The 21,671-nt window shown below is 42.6% G+C and overlaps 2 protein-coding genes across 3 annotated transcripts; one reads left to right on the top strand and one right to left on the bottom strand.

Moving 5' to 3' along the window:
- Nucleotides 1-94: 94 nt before the first annotated feature.
- On the bottom strand, nt 95-3,832 carry mllt11 (MLLT11 transcription factor 7 cofactor). Its single transcript, XM_018686650.2, has 3 exons — nt 3,663-3,832; nt 1,823-1,998; nt 95-1,120 (listed from the first exon to the last, which is right to left on the bottom strand). Exons 2-3 carry the CDS (start codon nt 1,988-1,990, stop codon nt 1,028-1,030), a joined length of 261 nt encoding a protein of 86 aa, XP_018542166.1. The 5' UTR covers nt 1,991-1,998; nt 3,663-3,832; the 3' UTR covers nt 95-1,027.
- Nucleotides 3,833-4,882: 1,050 nt separating this feature from the next.
- cdc42se1 (CDC42 small effector 1) lies at nt 4,883-21,427 on the top strand. Of its 2 annotated transcripts, none has more exons than XM_018686639.1 (5): nt 4,883-4,952; nt 12,347-12,755; nt 16,036-16,140; nt 16,690-16,761; nt 16,846-21,427. In XM_018686639.1, the coding sequence occupies exons 2-4, from the start codon at nt 12,606-12,608 to the stop codon at nt 16,756-16,758; spliced, it is 324 nt and encodes a 107-aa protein (XP_018542155.1). In that variant the 5' UTR covers nt 4,883-4,952; nt 12,347-12,605; the 3' UTR covers nt 16,759-16,761; nt 16,846-21,427. The 2 variants fall into 2 exon arrangements, with proteins under 2 accessions (XP_018542155.1, XP_018542157.1); XM_018686641.2 differs by lacking the exon at nt 4,883-4,952 and adding an exon at nt 11,449-11,565.
- Nucleotides 21,428-21,671: the final 244 nt, after the last annotated feature.

Genomic DNA, 21,671 nt, shown 5'->3' with positions numbered 1-21,671 from the left:
TCTGGTTTCCTCAGTAGAAACTGGTCTCAGTAAAGGACGTGTCGACTCTCAGCTCATGTCTGTGGTTTTGTTCAGTGGACAAAGAACAAACAGGTTTATTTAGATCAAAAAAGGACATTTTGTTTAATTGAGTGCAGCTGAGAACATGGTGGAGCTGTGGCTCCAGTCTGAGGCCTGCTCACAGTGAAACAATAAGACAGCAGCATGAGAAATCAATCAATAACACAGGACGATGACTGATCATGAAGAAGCAGCTCAACACAAAGAAAAAAGGCACAGATGGAAACAGAAAAAAACTTCAGTTTCTAATAAATAAATAAATAAATCAATTCTTTATGACACATGAGAATCATCGCTCGATTCTGAAACAACAAACTGAATTATTTGATCAGAATTGGACAAATACTACGAGGAGCTTTATGTTCACGACAGAAACATTTCTCAGAGACGTTCTCTTGTAAATATGATCAAAGATTATTGATTATCAATCATCTGATCAAACTGATTTAACTGGTTTTGATCTGGTTTTTAGGGTTTGATTTGGTTTTATTTATCTTGTGATGTGTTATCTGTGTGATGAAGCTTCAGTTGTGTGAACAGATTCAAACTAAATGTCTTTATTCAAACATCTCGTGTTGTTTCTCCTGTGAACGTCCTCTGAACAAAACAGCCATGGAGTGTCCCTAATATTTTGTCCACCTCAGGTACAAACAGACCATGAATCAGGTTTAGATGATCTGGGATCAGTTGTCATGCAGAGAAACCTCTCAGACGGCGTTCGCTCTGAGCTCTTTGTGTTTTCAGGGAGTTCAGGTTCAGAGAGTGAACACAAAGCTGAACCAGGATCAGTCTCTGCAGACCCTCTCTGTCCTCAGTGGGACTTTTACTCTGAAAAACAGACTCTTATTTTGGTAACTCCCCTGAAAAATGTTTCTTGGGGGAGAGGGGGCTGCACAGACTGATCCAGGGTCAGAGTGATAGGAGGCAGGTCTGGGGTCAGGTGGTCTGGGGTCAGGTGAGGCTGGTCTCAGAGCAGCAGGTTGAGGTCGGCCAGCAGAGCGTCCACGTCGGCGATGGGAGCTCTCCAGTAGTTAAAGGAGGAAAACTCTGCCAGCTCCACCTGCAGAGGAGAGACAGGTGATGTTAGACCACACCCCCACCAGGAAACATCGCACCTTAGAAGAGACAGGTAACTCACAGCTCTGTCTTGAAAACAAAAAAAAAGTTGTAAATGTGCTAAAGCACAGGTTAGCATGTAACAGGGAACTTAAATGTAGTTAGAAAAAACAGATAGTCCTAAAGTTAAACAGCAAAAAATAAATCCACGTCTTTATACAGCAGCTAGCTAGATGCAAAATCAGAGATGCTAAATGTAAGCTAGCTAGCAGTGTTTCATTGACAGGTTAAGAGGCTAGCTGTCATGGTGCTAGCTCAGCTGTTTCTGTTCAGACTGTCGAGTCTGACTCAGCAGCTGATGGAGGAGAGTTCATCTCTTCATCTGTTTCTGTTCATTTATTCACCATCAACTGTCAGATATGTTTAAAGACCTTTCTAGAACTGGTCTGACAGAGGCTTCAGAAGCCGGCGGTCGATTAAAGTAATTTTGTAGAAATTACTCCACATTTCCACTTAAATCCTGTTCATTCCCATGGAAAGTTTCTGGAAAACTTCCAGAAACTTACTGGATATTTTCCACCCCTCTGCAGCGGCTCTAACCCTGGATCCAGGTGCTGCAGTAGAGGACGGTGTGTGTGGCACGTCCTGAACACCTGAGCCCGCTCGGTGTGATGAACACATGAAGCTTCACTCTGTCATCTCTCACCTCCTCGTCCTGACTCCTCAGTTTGGACTTCTTGTCTTTTGCTTTGCTGCCATTGGTCAGAGGACTGTCAATCAAACCCAGGTCCTCCAGCTCGGACAGGTCGAGGGCCGGGATTGGCTGCCTCCAGAACAGGAAGGAGTCGTATTGGCTGTTTGACTTCTCCATCATCTCTGAACCTGGAGTGAAAACAGACGTTAACACACACACTCCAGTTTCTCCATGTTTTCATCCTCCGACCTCCACTTCAACATGAGTAATAACCAAACATTTAGTTTGTGACCATCAGGACGCAAACACATTAAACACATCCATCAGTCTGGACTCTGGTTCAGATGAATCTGACCCTGGATCAGTGACTGAAAACAGCTTCAGTTTATTTTAAACCTTGTTTTGGTTTTATTTTTAGTCTGTTTACAGGTCAGGTAACATAGAACATAACACTGATCTGGAAACAGTTTCCTCCTCTAACATTAACATTTACAGTCAAGATGAAACATTAATGATCTGACTCTTTATTTAACTGAAGCTATTGAACTGAACCTGATCTGATCCAGGATCAGATCTAAACTCAGCTCAGTTAAATAGAAAGCTCCCGTCAGTCCCTGTGAGTCGTTTCCATCTAAAGAAACTATTCTCAGCTGATCCTTTCTCCTTCTGACTCAGCCTTTTATAGAGCTGCAAACTCCAACAGGACCTGAAGGCCTCTCAGCTGTTTACAGCTCAGAGTCAAAGATTCTCACCTCAATGAACCAACCAGGAATCAGACCAAGTCCAAAAAACATAACTATATATCACTGTACCAGACTCCATTGAGAAAAACAGACATTGTACTGGGAGCTGCTGGAATACCTCTGCCTCCATCTGTTAGTGTGTTTTCCAGCAGCTCCCAGTAAAATGTCTGTTTTTCTCAATGGAGTCTGGTATAGTGATATATAGAGATGTTTCTGGTTAAACTAAAAGGATCTGACTTTAATAAAAAGCTCTGTCTCTCTTTGCAGTGCTCTGGGTCCAAAAAACATGAGAAAATAAAACCCAGGTTCAAAACAGCAGATTTTTCCTTTAAGTCAGTTTAAAATAACCTCAGCTGCATCATGTGTCATTATGCTCTATATTTATATTCATCATTCTTCATTCATCGTGATTTAATAGATGCTCCAGACACGTCCTGCTGATATTTAAAATCCCTGATATTTAAAGGCAGATCCGGCTCCTCGGTCAGGTCTGATTTATTTATCAGATTTCTTTCTATTTATTGTGTCAGACGCAGTTTTCCCTGCGGGTCTAAACCTGAATCTGGGTCATCGAGTCTCAACAGACTGAAATAAACCTCAACACTTCACTGACTCAGCAGTTTCTCTCTCGATTCTCGACGGCTTCAGCTGCCACCAAACTACATTCACATTTTCATCGATTTAACGTTCGGCTGGGTTTATTGTTCGGAACTAATCCTGAGGCGTTGGCCCGAATCTTGGCGGAAAATGACGACGACACGCGACAGTAAATTTTGATGAAAATGAGTCACTTTGACCTGTGTGCACGTGCCGTGTGTTATTGATGAGGTGATGTGATTAAAGGAGGAGTCCAGGTTTTGTTTGAGGCGTTGGCCCGAGGTTCTGGGTGAAGCAGACGATGGATCCACCGGATAAATCCGATTTTACACGACGATTTACGGATATTTCTCACGTTCATTTACCGCAAATTCAGATTCTCTGATGTTTTTCTGTCGTTCATCGGTTTTTACCGAGCAGCACTTTTCACCGTCACCGGCTTTCACCGACACAACGGACACACATTCACCGTTAATCGGGAAAAACGACGGAGGAGAATAACGTCTGTTTACCTGTTTGTTTCCGGTGTGAAAATAAAGGTCTGTTCTGCGGTTTGTTTGTTCTAGATCCTGGTCCTGGTTCTGGTTCTGGTTGCGGACGGTTCAGGTGCCGCTTCTGTCTCTGCCGCCGCTGCAGGTGGAATGAGCTCTGCGCCTGCGTCAATTCACCCGAATATACACACACACACACTTCCTGTTACAGATTTCAAAATAAAAGCAAACTACATACAACGAAGGAAAACCTGCAACAAGAGACTGCAAACTAATAAAAACATATTTTATTTATTGCTTTGATTTATTTTTATAATAAAAACGCAGTAAAACGTAAAATGTGAATTCAAATATTTATCAAATTAGTTTATGAGCATTCAGACACTGAGAGAATTCCTAATAATCTTTAATAATTATTATTATTTATTAATCTATATTGATCCAGTTCAGTCTGAGCTCTCACTGACCCACACACCGAGCATTTATATTCAACTATGTGTACGGTTTATTTTGAAAATAAGATTTCCGGTGTCAACTCTGGAAACTTGACGGTACCGGCACAAAGACACACACACACACACACACACACACACACACAGAGACGCAGCCATCTGGTGTTGTATTCTTCATCCAGATAAAATCTATAAATAGACTGAAATGAATCTGTTTCTGGACAGTGTTCTCTAAAACTAAAACAAATCAATATAATCAATAATCGATATAATTACAAACTGATAATCATGAAATAATAAAAAGATAATATATATTTCCAGGTGCAGTACATGTTTCAGTCAGAGGGGGCGCTGTTTGATTTAAGTACTGTAGCTGAGCACAGCTGTGTGTCCTCGTCATGTTTCAGTTCACTCCTCCTCTAAACTACTCACACAGATCAATAACTGATCAATATTAATCAATATTGATCTGAAACAAGTCAAAAAACTGAACCCAGGTCAGTGAATCATCTGACGGCCCCTCAGATTTATCTGGTGACCCACTGGAGGGGCCTGATCCTCAGGTTGAGAACCAGTGGGCTAAATCCTGCAGCCACGGAGCTGAGAGTTGTAACTTGTAATAGATTACTGTGAGGCTGTCGTCCTCAGTGCAGCTGCTGTGATGAGACAGCTGTGAGACGTTGTCTCCGTCAGCAGGAGGCGCTGTCTGACCGAGGAGCAGAGGGGGGGGGGGTTTCCTGGTCGGAGCCACACCTCAGAGAGAGAGAGAGAGAGAGAGACTAACAGAGAGTCAGATCTGGATCCTGGTCTCAGTCTGCAGTTTTCAGTCTGGGTGTTCGCTGCTGTCTGATCGTCTCTGGTGAGTCTGCTGCTGCTTCTCCTGTTAAACTGTTCTCAGATCAGATCTACTCACAGGAGACATCTGTAACATCTGTGACATCTGTACTCTCTGTGACTGACCTGGTTTAATGTGTTTGACCTCTGACCTCTGACAGTTTTACTTAACAGAAATGACCTGTTGATTCTTTATGTAACTGACTGTACATTTACAGAAAACTGAGGTTTTATCAGGAGTTTTTCAAACTGTGTCCACAGACTTTTGGCCTCGTAGTCAGAGCAGAAACTCACAGTTAATAAGTGATCAGAGCTTTTGTCCAGAAAACAGTGAAAAGTGTAAAGTCTCATTTTCTTTTGTTGTCTGACAAACAGAAACACAAATATATAACAAAGAAACGTGTGTTAAGAATAAAACTGTCAGTTCCTAATCAGTTTTCTAAAGATTGACCAGCAGCAGTGATGGTGACATTAAACTGACCTGTTAAAGTCTGGTCCTGGATCAGGGTTCAGGTTCATTGGAAATAGATCAAGGGTCAGGACAGATTTCAGTGTAACACCGGTGAAGGGTAGTTTGGGTTTTTGTCTTTAGATGTTCTGGCTGGTTAGCAGGCCTGGTTAGCTTAGCTTAGTGCAAAGACTGGAAGCAGAGGGAAACTGTTAGCCTACTGTAGCTCTGACAAGTCTGAAAAAAGTCAAATAAATCTGCTGTGATATCAGTAATTTACAAAGAGAGCTGCCATTAAATGTTAGTCATTACCATCAAGTTGTACTAACATTAGCCAGAAAGTTAACGTTAATTTTAGTGCATTGATTATGTTCTAATTATATTCTGGTTCCCTAAATGTTAGGGTTATGCTAACGTTTGCTAAAGCTAATGATATCAAGCTAACCTGTTAGCTGTAACAAGCTATACCAAGCTAACATGTTAGCTATATCAAACAAATGATTTCAAGCTGAGGTGTTAGCTTGTTGTAGCTAACAGTGAATCATCACAGACATTAAAGGTTCCAGTTTCTCTGGTCAGAGAGTAGCTAACATCTGTAGTGTGGAGGCTAAAGGTCAGAGGTCACAGGGTTCAGGTAAACTCTGCTGTAGCTGAGAAATGTTTCAGAAAACCTGGAACTAAAAATATCCTCCGGTCTTCGCTCCTCGCTGCTGCCTGTGACGTGGTCAGTCTGGTTTCTGGGTTTTCAGTGAGGGGGAGGAAACGCTGCACAGCCTGTTCTCTGGAGGTCTGAATGTTTCCTGGGGAATTATTTGACCGTTACACTGGTTTCACATGCTGAGGGGGAATTAACAGGTCAGTGTGGAAACTCCTGAGTTTAAAATAAAGTGTGAGATTGAAACAGAAACATGAATCAGTTATTAGAACAGTGGCTGATTAATTTTCTGACGATTGACTTTTTGATTACTGATCAATTACTCATCAGCTGATTCCTGCAGCTACAGAACAGACTGTGTTTCTGGACTTCTTCAGACTCTTTTTGTTCCTGGTTTTGGTTCATTAATGTGATTTTCTGTCGATGGACTCAGGAATGATGACGACCTTTTAAAGAATCAGGGACATGTGAGAGGACAGGGGTCCAGCAGAGACCTGATGTGGATCAGGATCGTGAATGACCAGGTTGTTACTCTGATAACAAACTAACTGTTGTTTAACTTCAGAGTCTGTAAACTGAGGACTGGATGGTTCAGGACTCAGGAAGTCTGCACACATCTACAAGAGGTGGTGTCACATTAAAGATCTGGGTCCATCAAAACCTGATCCAACTCTGACTCATCGCTGATTCTGGTTCCTATCCTCAGTCCTCAGTCTTTAGTCCTCAGTCCTCAGTCTTTAGTCTTTAGTCCTCAGTCTTCAGTCCTCAGTCTTTAGTCCTCAGTCTTTAGTCTTTAGTTCTCAGTCCTCAGTCTTCAGTCTTTAGTCCTCAGTCTTTAGTCTTTAGTTCTCAGTCCTCAGTCTTCAGTCTTTAGTCCTCAGTCTTTAGTCTTTAGTTCTCAGTCCTCAGTCTTTAGTCCCCAGTCTTTTGTCCCTAGTCTTTAGTCTTTAGTCTTTAGCCCTCCATCCTTAGGTCCAGTAGCAGATCCTTGTCTGTCTTGCTGAGTCTCTGCAGATGTTTTCAGGACTTCCTGTCTTACTCAGAGGTTTTCAGTCTGTGCTGGTTCTGCTCTGTCGTCATGGAGACCTGAACCTGTTGAACTCTGTGTGAGAATCTTCAGCTGCTGCACAGATTTTTAAACTGGGCTCAGTTTTTCCTGCAGAGGAACAGGAAGTGAGTCAGAGTGGCGTCGGTCTGATCGGGTCCACGGTGTCGGCCTCAGCACCGTGTGGCTGCTGGACTCTGACCTCAGTGTTTGTTAGTGTGGATTTAACCTTCAGCCTCACACACATACACACACACAAGGAAGTTATTATCAGCTGCACTCACACACACTGTTAACACAACTCTAAAATCTGTTCCTGGTTCGTCAGGGAGCAGAGACATTTCAGGACTGAAGAAAACCCAGATCTGATCTGATCTCTGATGGAAAACTAAAACCAGTCCAAATTTAAGGTGCTGGTCTAAATTTTCCGTGTGAGCAGGGCTGTGAAAGTCCTGGTTGTGTGGGGGACAGGAGAGACCGTTAATCAGACGGAAAGTTTCTCCTTTAAACGAATGAAAAGAGTCATTGTGGAGCTGCTCTCTCTCTCTGCAGACACACTGAGGCTCATAGTCTCTCTACCACTCTGACCTACTCTCTCTCTCTGACCTGGATACTGTGTTTACTGTCAGGACTGAATAACTATGGTTCATATTATACAGAGTCTCACAGTGATGAAGTGTTTCTGTCCAACCTGAAGTTAGCTTCAGCCTGGTTCCTCCACAGGAAATAAACTGTGACCAACTAAAGTTTCTGATCCTTCCAGGTTTAGTTCATCAGTCCTCAGTCTTTAGTCCTCAGTCCTCAGTCTTTAGTCTTTAGTCCTCAGTCCTCAGTCTTCAGTCTTCAGTCTTTAGTCTTTAGTCTTTAGTCCTCAGTCTTTAGTCTTTAGTCCTCAGTCCTCAGTCCTCAGTCTTTAGTCTTTAGTCCTCAGTCCTCAGTCTTCAGTCTTCAGTCTTTAGTCTTTAGTCCTCAGTCCTCAGTCCTCAGTCTTTAGTCTTTAGTCCTCAGTCCTTGCCTCTGAGCTCTTCTACAAAAGCCTTTCTTCTTAGAAAGTTAGTGAGAGTTTGAAAGAGCGTGAGTAGAAACACAACGAGGCTGTAAAGGTGGACTGGTGAGTAGATGGGTTTTCATGTTAACGTCCCCGACAACCTCTGTAGTCTCATTTAGACACTCGTTAGCAACCGCCTTTTTTAAGACACGTAAAAGCTTCAAACATCAGGAGTGGGGGATTTACTGACCCATTTTATGTTGGAGAATAAAACCTGAAAATACTGATGAGTTATTCCGTCACTGTGGATGATTCCCTGAGTAAAGTCTGGTGAGGTCTGTAGGTCTTAGTGGACTCTGGGAGTCTTCTGGTGGACTGTGAACAGGTCTGGATCTGTGGGCGTAGTTACCTGGCAGTCATGTGACCTGGTTGGTTTGTCAGAGCACCACAGGTGTGACAGGTCTGTGTGAACCCTCAGGTCCTGACGAGGAGCAGACGTCAGTTTATTCTTCAGACGTGTTTAAATAAAGTTTTCTCCTCTCAGCTGACTGTCCTCTCATCATGTGAGTCTGTCTGACTCCTCTGGGCCACCGTCCCTCTGTCTTAGCGCTGCATTCACTGTCTGCTGGAAACAATCCTGTTGTTGTTTGTGCCTCAGACTGTCAGGTCTGATGAAGTCTCAGCTGATCTCAGATCAGGAGGACGTCACATCGCTGCAACAACACTCTGATTCTCTGAGAGTTCTCTTCCTGTTTGAACCCAGACCACCATCTTTACCTGAACCTTCAACAGGTGTTTATTACCATGACAACAAAGCTCCATACCTCAGGTACCTGAGAGCTAAACATTTCTGACTCAGATCATCAGTCGAAAAGCATGGTGAGAAATAAGTTCTAAAAACAGGATGTGACAGATTTCAGAATAAAAGCTCCATCTGTTTTTCTTCCTCTGACTTTGATCGACTTCCTCAAACTTTATTTCTCTTTTGAATCTGAGTCAGTTTTAGTTCCTGATTCCAACTGTTAAACCAACGGACCGGGCCGTACCATCTGAGGGCAGACAGGGGGGTCTGTCTGTGTGAGGACCAGTTTTTAGTTTTAGATCCTAGAAGTGAAGAGACTCCGTCCTCAACAGCTGTTAGAGGGTTCAGGTTCTGGTTCAGGTTCTGGTTCAGGTTCTGGTTCAGGTTCTGGGTGTTGGGGAATGCATGATGTCACTGAGCGTCCTCACAGCTGAACAGAGAGCAGAGTGTGGTTCACTGTTCGTCCTCCTCACACTGACATCATGGGACAAATATTCAACACACACACACACACACACACACACACACACACACACACACACACACTCAGGGTCATGAGGTTTAGGTCAGGAAACAGTCTGACCCAGACTCACACTCACACTCAGGCTCAGACCCAGACCCAGACCCAGACCCAGACCCAGACTCAGACTCAGACTGTGATGGTTCCTGTGGTCTCAGTCCTGAATGTTGATGTTCAGTCTGAATAAAAGATTCTCTGTTTGTTCTGAGAGAAGCTGCTGCGTCGTCATGGTAACCACATCAGCTGCTTGTGTCTGTTACTGAGGATGACGATGGTCGGTCAGTTTACAGCCGGTGCAGACTGATTATTGATTATAGATACAGACAAGAGCAGAGACAGATGTGACGTCCTCATAATCAACCCAAACACATCAGTCATCTGGACCCCTCAGATATCATCCTGTGATCTCCTCTGGGGGTCGTGACCCTCAGGTTGGGAATCAAAGGACGTCGATCTGATCAGTGACTGTAGAGACATCTCGGAGCTGTGGACTAACAGACTGACTGATGTTTATCTCAGGTAAACTCTATCTGGTCTTTTTACTGAACCAGGTGGAGACAGGTCAGTGTCGGCCATTTTGAAATCCTCACATCACAGAGACAGCTGATTATTTTAAATTATCTCTGTCGTCAGATGAAGATTCAGACTCAGACTGTCAGAGTCCACAGATCAAACAGTTTAGACGTCCAGATCAGTGAAACAAGGTTCTCACACGTTCATCTTAAAGAAATAAAAGATTAAAAAAGCTTACTTTATGCCCAGTTTGACTCCAGCAGATGCTAACGTTAGCCAGCTAACCCAGCTAACGTTAGCACCCACTGGTAAAAGCAGGTTCCCCTGATATCAGTTCTGGGTTTTATGGTTCAGTTCTTTTCTGTGCTGCCCAGCTAACGTGACTAAAGCTGGTCTTAGCTAGCTATCTTCACCTAGCTAAGGTATAAACAGATGGCCATATCTTGCTATTTAGCTAGGTTAGCTAGCTAATGTTAGCACCTGCTGCCGTCAAACTTTGCTTCTCGTCACAGTCTAAGCAGCAGAATGACAACTTAAGAGTTGCTAATGTCAGGTTGGTTGGAGAACCTCTGCAAAGTTGGACCTGGAAACAGGATTTTCATTGGTCAGTTAAACTGAAGAGTCTCAAGCTGCAGTCGACTGACAGTTTAATATTAAAGTTCATCAGTTTCAGTCAGGAAATGAGTTTATTTACAGAAAGTCTCACTTTCACACCTTTAATACTTTCACTGACTCTGAACAGTCTTTAATAAAACAAATGTGGATCAGGACTCAGACAGGATCTGTGTGATCTAGCTGGTTAATGTTTGAACTGAAAGTTTAAAGAAAGTGAAACCGGTTTTACTCAGACCACTGAGGTCCTCTCAGACCGGCTGAGACAGGAAGTGGGTCAGTCGTGTCTGAGCTGAAACCCGGCGGAGCCTCGGGCAGTGAGGGTGAATTCCTCTCTGTAGATAAGTGCTGGATGTAAAGCATGAAGCTACACGTCTCCTGAGTCTCCGGCCTCTCACATTCTTTCTTTATCATCTGCTGAAATGAGCTGGACAGACTCCAGAGGTTCCTCCTGCATGACTGAGAATAGAAACACAGGCAGAGTTTAATGGCCTGCTGTCAGACCTGAACCTGGACCTGGACTCTCTGTGTTTGAATCTGGGCTGAATTTATTTTCCTGCCGTGTGTTAAATGTCTGATGGATGAAGTTCAGTAATTTAATAAAAAAATCTTTTAGAGCAGAGAAACCAGAGTGAGTCAGAGGCAGGAGGAGGAAACAAAGTCTGTGTTTTATGGCTCTAATCAGTTATTAGTCTGTTTGTGTCTCACCTGAGGGGTCAAAGGTCACCTCTGTGTGTGTGTGTGTGTGTGTGTGTGTGTTTGCAGCTGTTTTAACTGACAGTTCAGTTCAGCTCAGTCTGAGCATCAGATTCACTTTGTTTCATCTGGAAACAACAAGAACTGCTGTGTTAATGTGTGTGTGTGTGTGTGTGTGTGTGTGTTACTTCCTGTGCTGTGTTTGGACCACACCCAGTGTTTAGTCAGAGTTAATGTGTTCACTGTGTTGATGTCTCAGAGCTCTGGTTCCCATGCTGCAGAGCTCCTGTTCTTCTATCTCTGTGAGGACCGAGTCTCAGTTTACTTTGAATTCAGTCTTTTATTTTCTGGATGTTTCGGTGAGTGAAGACGTGTTTGGAAATGTTCAGGAAGTGACCACAGTTTTGGTAAATGAGGAAACTTTGGAAAGATCCTGATCATTTGTGGAAAGTTTGGATATTTTTAGAAAGTCAGGATGATTTACATACTGGAGACATGTTGGGGATCAATTTTGGAAAGTGAAAATTGTTTCTGAAAGTAGATATTTTCCTGAACGTGGGGATATTGTTAAAAACTGACGATGGACATTTTGTCCATTTGAAGATTCAGACTTGGTTTAAAGAGTTAACAGTAGAATTTAATTTATTCATCAAGATTTCAGCGGCTTCTCAAGGAAATCAACGTCTTCATATAAATTCTAGATGATATTTTACTGGTTCAACTAAATATTTTGCATTAATGTGTTTTCACAGAAATTAAATCATTTTTTCAAAAGACTTCAAGAAATCTTAATACACTGAGTTTGGAGAGAGTAGATTGAACCTTAATGAAATGAGAAATTAATCTGTGAGAAAAACTAAATCCAAAACACTCAGCCTGATTGCAAAAGATAAAGTTACACAACCAGCAACAGGTTTCTCAATAAGACAATAAGTCATTGTTGAACTTCCTTAATCCTGAGAAACAAACTGCAGACAGAGGTTATTAAATTATTTGATTCTCTTTCTGTGGTGAAAGCAGACCGATTACAAATGTCGGCATCAGGAGAATCGTCATGACCGAAAAATCAAATGTAGAAATGAAATTAAACAAAGAGAAATGTAAATATGTTTGTAACTTGTTTCTTCTTTGTCTCCACAGATCAAACCTGAAGCTCAGTTTGGATTTTAAAACACAAAGTTTGGATTTGTTGTTTTTCATCTGCTGCAGAAAAAGGATGTTTTAAAAAATATTTCTGAGGATCCAGTGAATTTAAATTTTGACTTTCCGTCAGAACTTTTGGATTTTATTTGATATTTTCAGTCTGAACCCTCCTGGAGCCCAGTATTCAGTCTGAGGTGGGGTTCATTTCAGGGTCTTGGTCGTCTGAGTGTCCGTGTTGGTGCAGTTTTTCGTCTGAATGCCCCAGGATTACCCTCAGGCTGCAGTTCCTCACCCGGCCTGCAGGGCGGCAGCAGAGAGTGGCGGCTGGCAGCTGGAGAGGCGGAGCGTCGGCATGAGCGACTTCTGGCACAAGATGGGCTGCTGCGTGGTGGCTAAACCTCCGCCGGTGAGACTCACACACACAGACACACACATCATCCGTACTGTGGTTATACACGAGTCGACCACCCTCCTACAGGGACACGGTGCTCTGCGTGGTTTAGAAGGACGATACCAACATGAGACAAAACCATCTCCTGTACCATGTTGCAGATATATTTTTATTTTCTATTCTCAATAATCAACCTTCTTACAACATAAAAATATCATGTAATGTTTATGTTCTGTGTGAAAGAACTCAAAAACAACAGTTAGAAAAAATAAATTGACTTGCAAATTAATCGAATGACAAACGCCCTCAGTGTGAAAAGACCTTAAACCAAGTCCCTGAAAGAAAGTGAAGTTTATGTCCCCACAACATGAATAAAACAAATCCACACACACTTTTCTCAGGAGTAAACAGGTGGCACAGCTTCCTGTTTCAGTGTGACCTCTGACCTCCTGCAGGGCGACACCCTCTTCCTGTTCTGGCCTCGGAGTCTGTTCCTTTTTTCAGTCAACAATCGTCATCAGTTCAGTTTCCAAACATAAATACACAGAAACTTTTTTCATTCACAAACGTCTGAAAACCTCAGAGGATGAAACATCAGCGTCTGAGTCTGACTGAAACCACCTCAGCTTTTTATTTCAACTAGTGTTAAGGTCGAAAATTAATCAGGAATTCTGATAATCGATGAATCGTTAAAGTCACTCTTCCTGAGGATCTTATTTACTGTTTCATTCAGACATTTGTTCTTCAGTGAAGCTGAGACACATTTCAAACACCAACATGAGAAAAGTTCTGTCGTCAAACTTTCATCACGTTGATATGAAACACCTGTAAAAGGTGAATTAAATAACCTGTGAAATGTTATTGGAGTCAATAAGGAGCCGATCGATCGATCGATCGGTCGTCACCAACACTGTGTGAGGAAGTTTCTCTCTCAGACTCTGCTCCTTCCTCTGTCTCTATTTTTAGTTTTCTGTTTGTTCTATTGTGGCTCTGCAACAATACACACACACACACACACACACACACACACACACACACACTCTGATGACTTCACTCTGAGGGAAGTCAGACTGAGTTTCCTTTGTGGAGCTCGACTGTAAAACTCAGCAGGTTCAGTCTGAAGAAAGAAAAACACATGGAGCTGCCATGAGGGTGAGGTCACCCCCCCCAACCCTCCCGGTCGGCCATCTTGGAGGTCTGACAGAGAGTTTTCGTTTCAGCCTCATTAACCTGAACATTTCATCTCCATGAATCAGCTCTTATTTTGAAATCCCAGCCTCTTCCTGTGCTGTGATGCTGGTGACTCACTGATCACATGATGATGATGATGATGATGATGATGATGAAGCACAGCTGCTGTTTATCAGATCAACACAGTCGTTGCCAGGAGAGTTTTTGTTCTCTGATGGTTGTTCAGTTACACAGTCACACTGCTCTGAGAGCAGCTCACGCCAGGCCTGGAAATCCTGGAAATCCTGGAAATCCTGGAATAGCAGGGAGTTTTCACTGAGGTCTGTCAGACTGAGGTGAGCTCACCTGGCTCAGGTGAGAGTCGAGCTGACGAGTGTCTGATCAGGATCAGGTTAAAGAGTCACACTGAAAACTCTCTAATATCAAATCAGTGATCAGAGATCAATTATTCACTGATCAATAAATAAGTTATTTTATGATGTTAAACTGAACCTGATCCAGAAACTTTAATCTGACCTTTGACCTCTGACTGTCTCCCTCTCGTTGCCGTGACGACAGGTCTGTGGTTGCGATTCAGTCTGACGTCTGATTCGGGATCAGGATCCAGGACCAGGATCACACCTCAGACCAGTCCAGACCACAGTCTGATCCTGGTCCTGACAGAGTCATCATTAAACACAGGTTTCTAAAACCCTCCAGGAAAATTCCCTGAAAGATTCCAGGAATCTTCCTGCTGCTCAGAGGAAAGGTCAAAGGTCACCTGAGTCCAGCTCTGAGGATTTATTCTGATCGTCGTTTCCAAAAACCCAGAGTCAGTGAACTCAGCAGCTGATGGAGGATTTCAGTCTGACGTCGACAGAGACTGACTCCAGATCTGTGAACGACGACTGAGCTCTGCATCGTCATCAATATAAAGATCAATAATGAAATAATTCACTTCAGAACAGATGAAAACACTTCCTGTTAGAGACGGGGTCAAAGGTCAGATCCTAAGCTGAGAGTCTGAGATTGAACCTTTAGATTCTGGTGTTTCAGCTCCTTCAGTCTGACAAACAGAATCCTCTGAAATCAGCGGTTCTGACTGTGGATCAGAACGTTTCCACACATGAAGAAGAATCTTCTTCAAATTCTTCTTCTCTTATTTTCAAACTCGTCGTTTCATTTTTAATCATTTGTTTTCATCTAATTTTGATTGAAACTTTTCTGTTTTCCATTTCAACATTTCTAGTTTCTTTTTAACATTTAGCTTTGTACATTGAATTCAGGACCAGATCATCCTGAGGACTGAAATAATAATAGTTTATTTGGATTGTTATTTTTTTTTACCCCTGTAAGTCTATTGATCGTCGTAGAAATGTCACGAACCTCAGCCTCTCCCCTGAAAGCAGCACAGCCATCTGTGTGAATGAAGATGGTCAATGTGCCTCTGCTTCCTCCCACTGAACAAAATGAAGCCAAAATATCCGGTGGAATAAAATGAAAAGAGTAAATGGGAACATTTTTCTCATATTTTTAAAACCCTGATTTCATATATATCATTTGGTTTTTCACCCATTCTCCCTTTCAGCTTCTTTGGATTGAAACTTTTCTGTTTTCCATTTAAGGATTTTAAATTATTTATTATAAAATTTAATTTACCATTTCACAAAATTTCCAGTTTCATTTTCCTTTTTGTTTTTTACATTGAATTCAGTTCCAGGTCATCAACACTTTATCTGGATGGTTTCTCATCATTTTCCTTTTTCCCTGTGACTCTGAAACGTCATGGACCTCAGTTCGTCCTCTTCCTGTCAGACTCAGGTTGTACCTGATATCTAACCGGAGCGTTTGGTGGCCGATGGTTGTGTTTGTGGAGTTGTGTTGTTGACGTGTGTTTGTTCAGGTTGTGCGTCTGTCGTTGCGTCACAGCTCTGATTCACTCAGACATGTCAGAGGATGAATGGATGATGTGAGGCTGAGAGAATGTGGACGTGTAGAGACGCATCAGACCAACTGAGGTGGATCAACACACTCTGCTACACCTGTGAGGACCTCACCTGGTTTACCTGCTGACACCTGACCTGCGTGTGTGTGTGTGTGTGTGTGTGTGTGTGTGTGTGTGTAGAAGAAGAAGAGGAGGAAGATTGATCGCAGTATGATCGGAGAGCCGACAAACTTCATCCACCTCACACACATCGGCTCCGGAGAGATGGCAGAGGGTCTGCAGCCGGTGAGACACCACACACCTGTCTGTCTGTCTGTCTGTCTGTCTGTCTGTCTGTGCAGTAACAGGAAGTGATGATGAACAGGAGGAAACAAAGAACTGAAGTGACACAGAAACTTTAACTCACCACAGACCTCTGTAGTCCAGGTCCAGGTTTTAATCCAGGTCCAGGACTTCCTGTCTCTGGTGTCTGTAACTGAAGCAGCTCAGAGTAAAACTGGAACAGATGAACACACAGAGCTGCAGACCAGTGTGTGTGTGTGTGTGTGTGTGTGACAGGAAGTGTCACACTGCGCTGCATCCTTCCTGTGTCTATTTTAACTTCACTGCCACATCTCATCTGTTAGAGTCTGAATCTACAGCTGCAACACACACACACACACACACAGATAAACAAACCACCTGTTGATTAAATAAACAAAAACAGAGGTTATTATGGGTCAAACTCTGATGTCACATGACTTCCTGTTACAGACAGATCATCAATAATCAGTGATAAATATTAAAGTCATATTAGAAGCTGAGTGTTGTTTGTTGTTGTTTACTTGTTTACAGTCGGGGTCGGTTCAGGAGCAGATGAGGTCTAAAGGCCCGAACATGAACGGAAGGAACAGTGTGTTATAGCCGGTAAACACACACACACACAGTAACACACACACACACAGAGTAACTCACCTGTGGACTCACCTGTGTGTGTCTCTGGCTCCTTAGGACTCAGACCTTCTGACCGACCTCCTCCCTCCTCTGAACCTGTACCCGGAGCCCCCCCCCCCTCCTGTGGGGGGCGCTGTCCTGATCTCTCTCTTCATAAAGGAGCAGAGGAATTTCTTTAATGAGTGGAGAAGGTGAGGGAGCCACGTTTCTCCTCAGGTCCAGTTAAACACCTGCTCTGCATCTGACTACATCTCCCACAATCCCCCTCTGTTCAGGACGTGGGTTATCTTTAAAAAAAAGACTTCATTTCCCAGCATTCACAGGGAGGGTTTCTCCTCTCACCCAGGAAATAGTGAAGATGACTACAGCTCCCATAATCCCTCACTCCTGTAGAGCTTCTTTGGAGTTTCCTCAGTGGACTTCGTTTCCCAGGATGCTTCACTGCTCAGCTTTCTGTATTTGGCTTTTAAAGGATCATTACGCTGCACTTCCCCCCCCCCCACTCGCCTTGTTTGGTCACATCGCCTCAGTGATGACATCATCGGACTTCGTTACCCAGGATGCCTCACTCTGCCCGTCCCCACACTGCTGGTGCTGAATGATTTAAGATTCTTGTTTTAGGAGATGGGAAAGTCCCACAAACCCCTGCTACACTGGACTGTGTGTGTGTGTGTGTGTGTGTGTGTGTGTGTGTGTGAGACATCATATGGTTTTAATAATCCACCAGTTTAAATATAAATGTTGACTTCACTGAGCTCTCAGAGGGGCCCAGGCACACAGTTCAAAACTTCCATTAGAAAACGACCCGTTTTAGTTAAAGTTGTTCATATGAGCTTTGTGCAGGAGTTAAACACGTCAGACTGTTCAGACTGAACTTTCAGACGTCTGTTGAATATTCAGCTGAAACATTTTGAATCCAATGGAGACAGAAGTGTTTTCATTTTGGGTTCCACTTTGACTTTTTCCAAACTTTTGTTTAAAACATCTTTTGACTGCATCTGGTCAGAAGATCAATTAGTATTTCTCTGCTTTATACTTAACATTGATTTTTAATTTTCTGCTGTTTGATTTCTCCTCATGTCTCTGCCCTCCTGATGAAAACTAACTGAAGCAGGGATGGAAAACAGCAGATTTCTCAGGACAGGGTTCATGTTCAGTTCGATGATGGAGCTGATTTCTGAGACTTGTAGATTAAATGTGTTTGATATATTCTTGATAAAAATGAGACTGAAACAAACATTTTCTGAGATTTATGAGAAAAAAGTTTAAATTCCAGCGCTTTGTAAAGAACACAGAGTAACACACCATCAACCAAACTCACACAAACTTTTAAAAACGAGTGACAGATTTTCACATTTATTTATTCGTGTAAACGTTCGATTGTATTTTTCCAATAATTATATCTCCCTACATGACGGTCAAAATGTTTCAAAACCTTCTCTAACTAACTCTAATTCAAACTAATCTATTTAGTTCTGTACCAAACCTCCACTGACAAAACAACACATTTAACACAAACATCTGTACCATCAGAGTCTGGTGTGTGTGTCTGTCTCTGTGGATGACAGGGCTGGACCAAACTAACACCACAATCCAATGGAAGTGTTTCAGTATTGATTAACTGATTGACTGATTAACTGATTGACTGATTAACTGATTGATCAGTGCTCATTCATCACCATGACAAACATCCCAAAACAAACAAGACAAAAAGTTAATAAAGACTGTAGTGTGTGTGTGTGTGTGTTTGGGGGGGGGTGTGTCATCCCACTCAGCTGTTGTCTGCACTACCCTGGGTGGTTGCCGTGGAAACGGCTGAGTCACAGTGTTCCCCCTCGCCATGGTGACCGGCCACTTCCTCCTCCTGCGGCCGAGACTGAAGAGGCCGAAACATCTATTTCAGGAAAATCTGAGCCTCTGCTGCTCGTCTCAGCTTCCTCAGGACGGCGTGGTGTGTTCACTGGACTCCTCAGAGCGTGGGAGGTTTTAACACTTCCTCCCTGACCTCCTCAGTCTAACAGATTCTCTCTGCTACTCCTCCTCAGTGTCAGTTAATTAGACTGTGTAGGAGCTGTCTGACCTGTCTGTAATTACCACAGCCGTCATGTGACTCTCAGTCAACTGCTCAGATCAGCTGACAATGTAAACAACAGATGGTAAACAGCCTCTCACATGAAACAGAGCGTTACTAATCAGTTTGTTTGGCTGCACTGGAGCAGCTGCAGTTACCACCAGTGACCACAGGTGTCGCCAAATGAACAGGACACTCTTTAGTTCTGAAAATGGAGGACAGTTTGAACATTTTGAATTTGTTTGATCTTGTCTTGTCTTGTCTTAAAAACTGACAGCTGACAGCCCATCAGTCAGTGATTTTGTCTTGTTTGATGCGGATTTGGCGACACCTGTGGTTTCTGGTGGCATCTGCAGCTGTTTTTAATAATCCAGGTCCCAGAGTTCTGCTGAAAATATGGACCAAAAATAAACAACTATTTCAAAATAAAAGAAAATGTTTTAAAGTTCAGTAAATTCACAGAACTTCAGCTCAAATGGAAACTGGACTTCACGTTTTTCCCCTCAACTTTAACTGAATGTTTCAGGTTCCACATTCTGATCATACATTTACTTTTACTGTAGTTTATCTGCACAGCACAGCCTCTCTCTAACATCAACCATACTGTCGCTGATGTGTTACCATACTGTAGAAACTGAGAATCTGGGTCCAACATGTTTGCTCCAGTCTGGTGACAGGGTTGAAAAATCTGTGGACTCTTTTACAGGTGTTTGAAACCTGTGGTGATTGGGACTTAAACACATCCATGTTTGCAGACACATGTATGAACTGTACACAATATCAGGGACTTTACAGCTTTGAAAGTTTCTGACGAGACCTTGACTCAGTTCAGATCCACATCAGTTCGGTCTCTCTGGGTTTAAGTCTTCAGGTTTAAGTCGTCATCGTCCTCCTCGACCTCTCGGCTCATTTCTCCTCTGATTCTTGGAAACTCAGACCTGTTCTCAGGATCAGTCATTGGCTGCCAAAGTCTGGCTCCTTTGTGTTTATCAGGACCATAGTTCCTCTCTTCCTCTTCCTCTTCCCCTTCGTCTCGTCCACATGGGATTCCCCTCCTCCCGGCTTACAGTTCAACAACACTGGAGAGCACTTTCCCCTCGATCTCGCCCTCAGGCAGAAACACGTCTCTGTCCTGATGAACTCAAGCTTTCTCATTATCAGTTTATTTTTATGCTTTTTTTTTGCTGTTTATCAAAGATGTTGTTGATTTTATTGACCTGTGTTTGTATTATTGAACAATCTCTTTCTGAATAGGTGTTGCGTAACTAGTATTGTATGAATGCATCCATTAAGAGTATTGATCACAAAGCATTTCTGTGACGTTTGGCACCTTGAGCCTTCGTTGGTCCTGTGGTTTAAACCTGCAGGAGGAACAGATAAAAAGTCAACCAGAACCTTTATTTTTCATATTCTTCTAACTCTAAATAAAGTTTAATCTGACGTGAACCGAGCACGAACCTCCACGGCCGAGTGTCGGAGTGTGTGGAGCTGCAGTTCCTCTCACGTCCACCGGGGCAACAGTATAAATTATTGTTTCGTTAAGTAGAATTTCAGGCTTAAATTCATGTTTGTGTGATTGACAGGTGTGTCAGCCAATCACATTCAGCTGTGGAGGTGGTTCTGGTCGACGGTCCAGAAAACTGTGAGCACGACAAACAGATGTAAAGTCGTAATATATAAGAAACATCCTGCTGTTTTAATGACGATCTGCCGACAGGCCAGATTTGAAAAACAAGAACATGAATCTGTTTCAGTGTCAGTAACTTTAAAGATGATTAATGCCAAAGAAAATCATGACGACCACGTGAGAGAAACATCCTGAGAAAAAGTTTGAGTATTAAAGAGTTTACAGAGACCTGATGTCCAGAAAGACGACATTTTAATCTTGTGTGATCGGAGTAAATAAGATAGTATCTCTAAAGAGTAAAAAACTGATCTGTTGGAACAAGATTTCAAATCTGAAAACAGCATAAAACCCTGTGTTGACAAAATAAACAAGATCAAATCTCGTATGAACAAGATACAGAGTTCTGAGAACAAGATCATTTGAGAAAATACGACAAAAACTTTGGTGAACAACACATGGATCTAAAACAAGAAAATTTGTACGAACAAGAGGATAAATTACTGAGAACACACGATTTAATCTCTGGTGTTGAGACGGTAGCATCTGCAAACACGATCATTTTAACAAATAACATAAAAACCTGCGGCATGAAGGAAAAAATGAAATCATCTTTCAGGACTTGAGGTTTTCTGTAAATCATTTTAGAGAAAACATCAGAGATAAAGTTTCACATTTTATTAGAAAACATCAAAATGTTTCGAGGCTTTAATAAGTTAGTCTGAGAGTCTGAATCCATTACAAACCAACACAGAATCTGATGTTTAGTGTTAAAGTGAGATGAATGTGTGATTTGTGTTGATTTGCTGGTGTTTGTGTTGTGTGTGGTTTTTGTTATGTAACCTCCTCCTCTGCAGAAACAGAAATACAGACTGACTTTATTCCTCCTCTTTATGTAACGTGTGTCATGACGGCTCAAATAAATCTGCTGTTTTCTCTCCAAATGTGTCTGTGTTCAGTTTGAATGTCCGTGTCTTTATTAACACACAACAGCAACACAACATAAAATCATCTCCCAGGTCGAGAGGCAGCAGCACCCAGACCACGTGAACGTCAGCAGGTGAACGTTATTGATCACTGATCAGGTAGAGGAGGGGGTGGAGCTACAGAGAGGAAGAGGACAAACAGCAGCAGGAACACACACACACACACACACACACACGCATAGTTATAAAAACTACAACCACA

Source organism: Lates calcarifer, linkage group LG3, assembly GCF_001640805.2.
Source record: "Lates calcarifer isolate ASB-BC8 linkage group LG3, TLL_Latcal_v3, whole genome shotgun sequence".
Lineage (NCBI taxonomy): Eukaryota > Metazoa > Chordata > Actinopteri > Centropomidae > Lates > Lates calcarifer.
The sequence above is the reverse complement of the archived record's forward strand: the minus strand, read 5'-3'. Positions and strand labels throughout refer to the sequence as shown.

What these genes read in the sequence shown, in the direction of transcription:
- mllt11 (XM_018686650.2), bottom strand. Translation starts at nt 1,990, where the DNA reads ATGATGGAGAAGTCAAACAGCCAATACGACTCCTTCCTGTTCTGGAGG. An exon ending in TGAGGAGTCAGGACGAGGAG is followed by an intron (nt 1,121 to 1,822) that starts GTGAGAGATGAC and finishes TCTCCTCTGCAG; the next exon opens with GTGGAGCTGGCAGAGTTTTC.
- cdc42se1 (XM_018686639.1), top strand. Translation starts at nt 12,606, where the DNA reads ATGCCCCAGGATTACCCTCAGGCTGCAGTTCCTCACCCGGCCTGCAGG. An exon ending in TGGTGGCTAAACCTCCGCCG is followed by an intron (nt 12,756 to 16,035) that starts GTGAGACTCACA and finishes GTGTGTGTGTAG; the next exon opens with AAGAAGAAGAGGAGGAAGAT. An exon ending in TGGCAGAGGGTCTGCAGCCG is followed by an intron (nt 16,141 to 16,689) that starts GTGAGACACCAC and finishes ACTTGTTTACAG; the next exon opens with TCGGGGTCGGTTCAGGAGCA.